The sequence below is a fragment of the Anarrhichthys ocellatus genome, unplaced genomic scaffold, assembly GCF_004355925.1.
Source record: "Anarrhichthys ocellatus isolate YVR2014 unplaced genomic scaffold, GSC_Weel_1.0 scaffold26, whole genome shotgun sequence".
NCBI classification, from domain to species: domain Eukaryota; kingdom Metazoa; phylum Chordata; class Actinopteri; order Perciformes; family Anarhichadidae; genus Anarrhichthys; species Anarrhichthys ocellatus.
Window position 1 is genome coordinate 3288506 of NW_022280056.1, and position 11481 is coordinate 3299986.

General features: G+C 44.5%; 1 protein-coding gene across 1 annotated transcript; it reads left to right on the forward strand.

The window, feature by feature from the left end:
- The first annotated feature begins 3894 nt into the window (after window positions 1–3894).
- On the forward strand, window positions 3895–6114 carry socs1a (suppressor of cytokine signaling 1a). The gene is made up of 2 exons (XM_031862159.1): window positions 3895–4093; window positions 5274–6114. The coding sequence occupies exon 2, from the start codon at window positions 5331–5333 to the stop codon at window positions 6018–6020; it is 690 nt and encodes a 229-aa protein (XP_031718019.1). The 5' UTR covers window positions 3895–4093; window positions 5274–5330; the 3' UTR covers window positions 6021–6114.
- Window positions 6115–11481: the final 5367 nt, after the last annotated feature.

Sequence of the window (11481 nt, forward strand, 5' to 3'; positions counted from 1 at the left end):
ACACACACACACACACACACACACACACACACACACACACACACACAACCAAAGATAAAGGTTTTACAGCGCTTAAAGATAATTTAGCTGTTGGTTTAGTGCACCATGCAAGATAAGCTGCTACTGCCATGACATGTACACTACAAAAGCGTCACAGCTGGCTCATAACATACGTATGTGCAGCAGATGTGTTTACAAGAAGATAACTGTTTACTGTAACCGTCATTCAAGCCCTATTATTGACACTGTAATTGCCAGTAACCCTCATCAATGATTACACATAGAAATGAAAGTAAAGCAAACTGAAAGTGTAACCCAGAAGACAAGAAGCTAATGTACATTTTCATTGTTTTCAGATTGTCCTCATATTGAAAGTACATTCTGCTATGGTGCAAGGCCTGATGTCCGCATGCCGCTGGTCACCATGCAAATGTTAGTCACAGCCAAAGAAGAACAAATAGAGTTTAAGCTTTGAAGAAAGTTCCTGTTCCCAGACAAGGAAGTGCAGATGATTCTTTATGGACCGGTGGTGTGAGACAGGGACACGCTATGAACAGAGCGCCTCTGGGATGCAACAGTTTCATTTTACTTGACACAAAGCCACGGATGAGGACACACCCACAGACACACAGGTCCTGTTCATCCTCTGTCTGTCTTTGATGTGTGACACACTTTTGCTCGCTGAAAATTGCAGGTCGACAATAACTTGGAACAATGAAACTTAACTAGTTACCAGTACGTATCTCAGCAGATCCCAGAAATCTAAAAGTGAAAAACAACAGCACCGAAGCATCGGCTTGCTCCTGCAGAAACTTCCAGAATGCATGCGCTGAGACATTTTTCATCTGCTGATAATCAGTAGTCATGTCTCAGGATCTTCCAAGCATGCAGACTTATATGGTTTAATACTAAGAGCTCCTGCAGGACTAGAAACAATTGATTTTCCCTACTCTTTTCATCCATCTGTCATGCATCGAGGGGCCCTCACACACTGCAGGCTCTCATGCATGTGTGTATTTTCTGTTGAACCGCTGCATTCATTCATGCACACACACACACGCACACACACACACACACACACGCGCGCACACACACACACACACACACACACACACACACACACACACACACAGTCAGTAGTCTGCATGGCTCTGTAATTAGACACAACAAATCCTCTGTTAAACTGGCTGTGTTTCAGTCTCTTGCTTCTCTCCCTGTTTCACAGAAATGAAACTTATGGAGTACACGCACACCTGCAAACAAACACAGAGTGCGTATACTAACGAGCACGCAAGGCACATGCTGTTACAAAATGCATTGCGCAGAATGAGACGATAGTGATTTAGAATATGTCTTCAATGCACGAAATAAATGCAAAACAAACGTGCAGCGAGAGCAGTGTGTGTGTGTGTGTGTGTGTGTGTTTCTGATTAAGCAGAGACAGCCAGAGAGCTGGAGATCCGGCCCTCCTTCTCTTTGTCTCTCTCTCTCTCTTTACTTGAATCATATCTCGCTGCACTGATCGGAATGTATTCTGCATGCTGCAACTTTGCATTGGGAACATAATGTTCAACACCCAAAAAGAAAAATTTGATTAGATTTGATTACAGCGATTATTCTCAAAGCCACCCCAGCTAGTTATAAGCAAAGGTGATGAGCTCCCTTCTTTCTAACTCCACACCACCAGACATATTTTCCTTTTCTTACTTATAGTCTTCAGTCCTAACTGACTTAAGTGGCATCACTGTGCAGCTACCTCCTGGAGCCACGGAGGGCTCGGTATACTACGTCACTTGCTCGGCCCGAATGCACAATCGTCCACATTCAACGTGTCCGCAGTTTGCAGGAGCGTGCAGTGCCAACATTTTTCCTGCTGACTTTGCTGCCCTAAAGACCACAAAACTGGTTGCAGGCCTGTTTCCAAAATGAGTGAGGAGCAAACACATTTTAACACCTGATGAAGAAGATGAGTGGTGCAAGACTGGAACTAAGCCCAGGAGGTTTATGTCAGCGCTGCAGAGTGGGCATGATTAACACCAACAGATTTAATGGAACCAGCAGGCTAGTCTGAGTGCTAGTTGAGTCAGGCTAGTCCTGATAAAATGAAACTGACCATAACAGAGACTTACACACAGCCTTTCTGCCTCCCTGCCTCTGCCTCTTTAAGTAATGCCAGCTGACCTGTAGTCTTTCCTTAACTTTCAGTTTGCCTCCCTCGCTCTGTTGTAACATGACCACTTGGAGCTTCATCTGGCTCTCACTGAAAAACAAGTTTATATTTACTTATTTACTTGGTGTAATGCCCATATTTATGTGTGTGTATGTGTGTGTGTGTATGCAGACATTTGACAAGCTCTTTAGGACGAGCTGATGCAGCGTGTGATGTTTTAATGTGCAGGTACTGTATATCTAGAATGGCCTCACTGTACATTACACTACTTATTTAACAGATCTATGCCGAACACATGAATCATTTGGCGTGAAACACTGATTAGGTAATGTACACGCCCCCCCCCCCCCCCCCCCCCCACACACACACACACACACACACACACAATAAAGTAAAAGTGAGATTGGAAAAACATTCAGTGAAGTGTACTTCAAGTGAAACAGCTGTTACTTAGAAAGAACACTCTTCTGAGTCTCACTGGTCATCATAACCACCCTTTGACCACAGCTAAAGAGGAATAGGACAAATGCTCCACTGTATGATGGGTTGATTGCGTCTCATTAATACTACATGACAAAAGAAAATGGGATTCAAAGGGGAACTGTGTTGATGTGACTTTGGTGTTGAAAGTCTAAATAGTGGAATGACTGTCAGGGTGTCACAATATGAGCATTTCTGAGATGAATCACACCAAATGTGGAGGCCAGAGAAACCTTTCTGTGGAAGAGCTATTAAAAACAAATGAAGAAGTGAAGCAGCGACACTGGTTCGGTTTCTCTCGAGGCACGAGTCAACTGATTTGTCCGCTACTGCCTCTTTTTTTTTTTTTTTTTTTTTTAACCTAAAGATCAGAATGTTCCTTCTTTTGTGACTTGATATTATACACGAGTGCTCTCTGACTGCTGAGATCATTATCATAACAGGACTTACCTTGTGGGGCCAAATGTTTAAAACATGCACCTGATGTGCACACTCTTCTGGAGACTAATGACGAACGTGAAAACATTTAAGTAATGTCTAATGATAAAAATACACTGAGCACATCCTGTGCTCTTCTGAAATGACATATGGATTACAACCGAACATTTGCAGCGAATTAATATAACAATTTTTATGACAGACTGAGAGAGACTGACTACAAAGCCAAATATTAAAGGGACAGTTCAGCTCAAAATCAAAATGACATAATTACAATTACATAATTGTGCGATAAATGTAGATGTCTGCCTTTTCACCAATTTAAGGGGACTATATGTCACTCGGCTTGTGGTGCTTGAAGTGCCAAAAAAAACCACATTTAATAAAACTCAACAGTAATGTCTATTTCCAGAAATCAGGACCAAATTACTTACAATAATCCACAAACCTGGTTGTGAGTCGTTTCATATGTAGCCGCCCACAATAAAGTCTTTTAGGGTGAACTGTGCGTTTAAGGCTCATAAAACGCCACTAAAAACCAGCACACCTTGTGGAGTAAACGCTGCCATTACTCGGACCTGTCCCCATGTCTTTCTGTAACGTCCGACTGTCATGTGGCTTTTGCGGTTTTCTCCAAATAACAAGCGCGTTCAAACGAACTGAAAGACCAGAGGCGGCCGAGATCAGTTTCACTTTCGTTTCAGAGAAACTGGCTGGCTGCCGCTAAAGAGTCGTGTCTATTCGTGGAAGCGGGCGGAGCTGACGAGAGTATAAAGGAGTGTTTATCACGGGAGGACACGCATTCACACAAACACACAGGAGAGTCTTAACCCTGACGGGTGGAAATCACGGTTCAGTTGCTCCCGAGGTGTCAGACTCACCGTTGCTCTCCACCTCGCGCTGCGTCAAGGATTTACCTGCAAGACAGCAACTCATCTCCACGCGCTCTGAGATTATAGACAAACGGATCTTTAATTAAACAACCGCTGTTGTTAGAACAAAACGGTAAGACTTTTCAAACTGGAATTATTTTTTTCCTCTTTTTTTGGTGCTTTGCAGCATTCATGAATGGTTTTTTTTCTGGGCCTTGTGCAGTGGAACAAATAAGTGATTGAAATGTGAACTGTGTGCATGGACTGTTATTTGGGGCCAACATTGCATGCTGGAGTTTCACTCTTCTTACTCGTGTTTGGTTCTCACTGTCCAGATGTTTGCTGTGGAAAGTAAAACGTCACGAGACAATGCAGCCACTGAAATAACAAAGATAAACATTTGCTCTAAAGATTTACAAAAAAAAAAAAAAAAAAAAATCAGAAATATGACTATAATTTGAATTTTGTCCCCATGATCGTCTGACATTGAAACTAAAAAGATCCCGCAGAATTACATCACCTGTTAATCATTACCTTTCCCTGGATGTTTTGTTTGTTTGTTTGTTGGTAGCACAAGTTGTTCATTAATTCACAGTGGACACACAGGAGGTGAACAGCACACAGGGCAGTTGATATGTGAGGAGAGTTCTGGTGTAGATTGTACTCAGCTGATGAGAATCTACAGGTGTTCATCACCTCATCTGAGTCCAGGCTCCAGCGTCTAGTATGACAAACTGCATATCCCCAAAAAACTCTTCAAAAACTACTTTCTTTTCCTAACTGCGTAGCCTTTTATATCATTGGCTTGAAAAAGTTAGATTTCAACCCGGGATTTCAGTCATTGTCGGTAGAAGTGAGAAAGAAAAAACGCAGTAAGAATCCCCATAAACTGTGTGTGTGTGTGTGTGTGTGTGTGTGTGTGTGTGTGTGTGTGTGTACAGTCCGTGTACAGTAATCTGACTGTGGCTGACTGTATTTTGGCCTAACCGCAGACTCCAGTCATATGAAACAGAGTACCTCTTCATGGAAACTTGTATTTCTAACTCAGTCACTGACTTGTGCACACACGCCCACACACACACACACACACATCTTTGTCTTTTTAGAGCATCAGAGCCAAACATGGCCTCCATTGCCTAAAGGTTGAGTGTTGTTCTTGTGAACAATGACCTTCACTGCCACCTTTATAGTTTTACATGAAGATGTAACTGTTATCTTGAGTTTGACCGGGCTGCTGTGAAACTAGTAACGCATGAATGAATGTATGTTCGTAGTGAAGATAATAACGTGCTCTTTCTTGTCTCGTCTCTCAGGATGTCAGTGTGGTGGTTAGAGATGGGAGAGGGTCTGGGGCCGCTCTCCCCTGTAGGATGGTAGCCGACAGCACAGTGGAAGGCCATGACAAGACCCAGTTGTCCAGCTCTTCATCCTCATCATCATCCTCATCCTCCTCGTCCCCGTCATCGCTGCTGTCCAGGCAGCTCGCTCTCAGCCCTCGCCGCACCGAGTCGGATCAGCTTCAGCGTCGGGCCGCCCCGGATCCGAACCCGAGGTCGGCGTTCGTCCCCTCCGTGTATCTGACCCACTTCCCCACCTTCTCCTGCAAGGAGGACTGCAAGATCATCACAGAGACTGCGTCCAAGCTCGAGCGCAGCGCCTTCTACTGGGGCCCTCTGGGAGTGGACGAGGCCCATCGCATGCTGCGGGACGCCCCGCTGGGCAGCTTCCTCATCCGCGACAGCCGGCAGAAGGACGTCTTCTTCACGCTGTCCTACCACGGCAAGAGCGGGCCGGCCAGCGTGCGCATCGACTACAAGCAGCAGAAGTTCTCACTGGCGGGCAACGAGCGCTCCTTCCCGACGCTCTTTGCCCTTTTGGAGCATTACGTCAATTCTCCCAAGAAGAGCCTGAAGTTCCCATACAGGAGATGGGAGCCAACGCTGCAGGAGCTGTGCAGGAAGCGCATCATGGAGCTGTGTGGCGAAGGGAGCCGGGTGCCGGAGCTGCCACTCACCCACGTTGTCCAAGACTTCCTGTTGGAGTTCCCTTACAAACTATGACCAGCTTGCCATTCAAAGTTCTGGTTGTATTATTCTTCATTTCAAGAAGGCAGTTTTCACCAAGAAAACAGGAGTGTTTCCACATAAAAGCATCTCCCTGTATGGTGCCGAAAAGCTGCAAAATGTATCATAGAAGACAAGTACGGGTCTTCAGTTGCACAGGGCGAGACATTTCAACACACATTACCTCCAGAGACACAACTTGCACACGGACAGAGCGCCTTCTGGTCTTGAGGACGCACGGGAAGTGGGAAAAGGCTGCATTAAGAGAAATCTACACGCGTGATGGCACTGTCACAGCAGCGGGGCCCACTGTGACTGCTCCACTAGAAACTGTAGGGTCTGTATTGTGGCCCCCGGAGGCCCGGACACGTTTAAAAGCGGATCGTGGAAGGACATTAAGAGCATCAACGGTGTGGACTTGTTGGAGGTGGCTGAAGCCGTCAGCAGGCGGTGGTACCAGTAGGACTTGTAGCAGACTTTTAATACTCTAATGTTGTTGAATGTTTACACATCACACGTGAATGTTTACCGGTGCCGATGGCTCAAATACCACCTGATTTCTCTTTCCAATCTGCTGTCATTGTGAAATATTGAAGAGGATGTCAGACGGTATCTGGAGTCACGAGGTCTGGTTTAAATGTACTGTATGTAGAGGCTTACCGTCTCTTACTCCTACTCTCTGCCAGGCAGATCATGAGTGTGTCTTTACTGAATCAGATATGCAAGAATATTTTTTTTTTTTAAATATATTTTATATAATATTTGAAATAAAACTTATTTAAACCAACTTTGCTGGATTTTTAGTAACTTTTTTTCAACTGTGGTATGTCTCTTCCCCGAATCACGTCATTTGCAGACAGACAGACAGACAGACAGACAGACAGACAGACAGACAGACAGACAGACAGACAGACAGACAGACAGACAGACAGACAGACCCTCACAATCACGCAGACAATAGGCCATGCGGACAGACAGGAAGTGCGACCCGGTAGTGTACAGTATCATCACCACAGTGATTCATCTGTGCAGTGACAGGTGGGTGGGGTTACGCGGACTGTTGCGCTTAGAAATGCACACACTTACCAGAAACAGGGGCAGAGGTGACGCATAACGTGTGTGTGTGTGTGTGTGTGTGTGTGTGTGTGTGTGTGTGGGGGGTACTTTTAACCTAGTGGAGAGCCTGCACAGATCAAAATTTCCTCAGGAGGAAGTGGGAAATTTCTTTTGGGGTTAGTGGTTTTGACAGACATGTTAGATCAAGGTCAGGGTTACAGTTTCACATTTTTATTTTGGAGTTATGATAAACGTTACAAGTATGCAGCGCATATCTAAAACTGTTGTGTATAAGCAGTATGGTATTAAAGTAACAAAACACTTTATACTGTACGTAAAGGCACCGTCTCTTAAAGAAGAGATTTCAAAGATGACTGCTTTTTAAACAAAGTGCTGCCATTATTGACTGAAAAGTTCTTTAATGGGTGTGGCCACACCGATCCAGGTGGGTCTACCTGGTTTGAGTGTACGACTCATTTGTTTGACAAACACGCTGCACAAACTATACATGTAGTCAGTGTCACATTGGAGCAAAGCCCAGCTGAGCGCTTCTCTGAAGACTGATCTAGTCTGGAGACGACGCTATGTTGAAGGGGTGTGACGGTGTTCAGACAGGAACCTTAAACCACACCTTTTACACACTCTTACCCAGAGCCGTTGCGTTCATCCACGCTGTGTGCCGCAGAAACTGACGACACTTTCTTTTTGTCTGAACCACAAGTTGAAGAGTTCAACTGCAGCATAGATCAAGGAGACATGGATCGTTCAATGTTATCTAAAATGTGGAGTCTCCAGCTGGCGGAAGTATCAGACCACCGAACAACAATGGCGATGCTTCTCAGCAATTTTTCAAGAATAACACAAGTTTTTATTTTTTCCTGACATGCTGCGCTCCCATCTCCGGTCTGCTTGGTAATTGTCCCGAGGATCTAATTATCCGAGTCAGTGGAAGTCCCGGGCTTTGTTAATGAGCCCAACTACAGACAGGAAGAAACTGTTCATGTGTCGTGACGTCGTGGTACTGATGGACCGCAGCTTCCTGCCAGATGGAAGGGGCACGAACAGTTTGTGTCTAGGGTGAGAGGGGTCGGCTACAATCTGTTCTTGAGAGCCTCAGAGTCCTGGAGACAAAGATGTCCTGGAGGGACGGCAGATTGCAGCCAATCACCCTCTCGGCAGAGCGAATGATACGCTGCAGTCTGCCCTTTGTCCTTGGCGGTGGCTGCAGCATACCAGACCGCGATGGAGGATGGACTCAACGATGGCTGTGTAGAAGTGCACCGTCATTGTCTTTGGCAGGTAGAACTTCTTCAGCTGTCTCAGAAAGTCCATCCTCTGCTGAAGCCTTCTTGGTGATGGAGCTGAAGCTGACTTGAGGACTATTTTTCATTCTATATTAATGCTCTCAACCGCGTACTATGCATCTTTAAGTTTTACATCTGTTAAAACGACACCCTAGTTTGTGTTGGTAAAAATTAAAATACTAAAACAGATGTCACGTCAATGTTAAAAAGCACAGCGTGTATTACAGAATATGTGCACAAAACTTTAGAAAGCAGAATTATTTGCTCAAATTTAGCAGTTTCATGGAATTTGTGAGAGCATGCGTCACTTTTTCAGACAGCGTAGCCTACTTCTCATTTCCAACTTCAGGTTATACCTTCAACTAACCTCTTCCTGACACCTAACCCGAACTCCAACCAAACCTTACCATAAGGCTTTGTGATCTTTATGGGGATTTTTTTTAAATTCTTTTTCTTCTCTTGGGTCTAGACAAACGTAGCCACACACACACACACACACACACACACACACACACACACACAATATTGAGTCATACCGAATACAACACTCACAGCTTGATTCAAGTAAAGCCCTACAAGTTTGAAGATATAATTAACTTAGCTTGAGGAAGAGGCTGAGCAGCGGTGGAACACACACACACACACCATTCTGTGTCAGAGATATAAACACTATGATTGCGATATCTTAAGTCTAATAGACATGTTACTGTATCAATCCTCACTTTTTCAAAGTTTTACCTTGAAAGGATGACAGATTTAAGGGCAGTGGTATGTTCTTGTGGGGTGGTGAGTGATTCATACGCAGCAGTTTCATTCATAGCTTCTCAGTATTCAGGACATTCCCGACTATTTTGAGAAGTGAAACGTGAAGTGAGGTGTCCTGTGATCGTGTTATCAGCTGATTTCGGTGGAACCCTCCACTCTCAAAGAGTGGAGGGTTTTCTGAGTTTTCTGTCCTTTAAAGAACACAGACACCCTTCTACAGAAATCAATTGAAAACGGACACCTCAAGAAAAAAGGCCCACGTGTAAAAAGGGGCGAAAGTGACAAAGAATGCAAAACGATGAGCTTGACATTTGACGCGATTAAGAATAAAGGCTATGAGCTGTTAACCCACCAGGCAGCCCCGCTGGGCTTTTGTTAGAAAAGGCTTTCCTCAGAGCAAACACAAATTCCTGAGTTCTAGTCACCATCAGTCACCACGTTGCGAGACATCCCAAAATTCCTGGTGTGACGACAACTGATATGCAGGAAACTTCATAGAAACGGTCATTAGATTAGAAGAATGGGGTTTGACTCTGATTTACCAAAAGTGACGCGACTCTTTACACAAAAAAAGACAAAGAACCTCCAAAAAAAACACAATCAAACAATGTGTCGCTTACAGCAGGAAAGGTCTATTGTCTTTTAAAAACAACATGGTGATGTGGGAGGCTGCTTCCAGACAATTGCTTCAACTAAATTCAGTGTGAAGGTGTAGTAGTAGTTCTTCTAACAGCTGCTGTAGATCACGGCTCCAAGGAATTCCCCAACGTCGTTCTTTAAACGTTCCGACAGCAACAACGTTCAACACTTTCTCGAGGAGCGTTAGATGAGAAGATTGATACCACGCTCATGTCTGTCCATTAAATAGGAGGCCAGAGCCAGTCGCAGGTTAGCTTAGCGTAGCATAAAGACTGGAAACAGAGGGAAACAGCTAGCCTTCTCTGTTCGACCAGCACCTTTATTTCTCAATAATTAACACGTTATGTCTCATTAGGGTTTTATGCCGGGTGATGACAAGACCCCAGACCATCTGGTTACCTTTAGACACCTCAGTTTCCAGTCCAGCTTATGTTCTGCTGGCTGACTTTAGTATAGAGACACAAGCATGGATGTATAAAGCAAACGATGAGCACGCTTCCTTATTTGTAACTCACGTGATCGAACAACACGTTCTTATTCCAACAAGTCACATACTGACGCTTTGACAGACCAACAAAACCACTTAGTTAGGTTTAGGAAAATCATCATGTTTGGCTTAAAATAACTACTTAAACTAAGTAAAATGTCAACAATGTAATTTAAGAACAGAAAACGCATTACAAATATCTCTAACCTAACTTCAAAATAACTCAAATAACTCTGTTTGAAGTCCTGTTTATTTGAGCCATCAGTCTTCCCTCCCAACCACCGGCGGTGTGTTTGTTTCTGGCCTTATATACTACGATCTCTCACACCCAGAGCATGTTCTATAAGCGTCTAACAATCCCACGGATGGGTTTACATTGTAGTTATTTGGCAGTAGTGGTGTTTGACACCCTGGGAATGAGAAACTGGGCCGAACTAACCAATCAGAAGCTAGGAGGACTTAGAAGGAGGTAAACATGAAGAAAACCTCAGAGGTAGACGTACACGTTATTCATCTTTGGTTACTGTGATACCGGCATATGTGAAGTGCCATTGAACTCTTCTGCTGTACGGACCAGAACAGCAAAACTGTACAAATCTTCAAATCTGTAAGATCTCTACAGTCAAAACTTCAATGTAATGCTGCGACTGTGGTTAAGCACAGAGGACACACACACACACACACACACAACTATAGCTGCAGTACCAGGAACCCAGTCAAATGTTTACGCACACATAACCCGACTTCCTTGAAGAGAGGAACCGCGATAAAAGCAACACATACAGACCACAAGATGACTGAGGGCTCCTGCAGCCGTCACAGCAACACGACGCAAAGGTAGAAAGTGTAAAAGCAACGTCATCACCGTCTCTCACACACACTCACAAATCCAGGTCAGAAGCAAATACATACATATTGTTATACTTCCAAACACAACTTTACATCTGGTTGTGGAGGAGCAAGGTAGGATGGATCTTTATCCTTCGTTTCAGATTAGGGGAGGGATGGTTTTACAGCTTTAGTAGCCATAAAACCTAATCAGTGGAAGCCTTCACACACTCAGTGAGATAGTATACAGGGGTGTGTGTGTGTGTGTTCCTGAGCTTGCTAGATATATCCTGTGGTTTCCTTGCTCAAACATCTGCTGTTACTACCAGAGTGTGATTCTGTGAAGACGGGGGGGGGGGGGGGGGGGGGGGGGGGGGGG

Bases quoted from the DNA above. Each gene is read 5' to 3' on its own strand.
- socs1a (XM_031862159.1), top strand. From the start codon at position 5,331: ATGGTAGCCGACAGCACAGTGGAAGGCCATGACAAGACCCAGTTGTCC.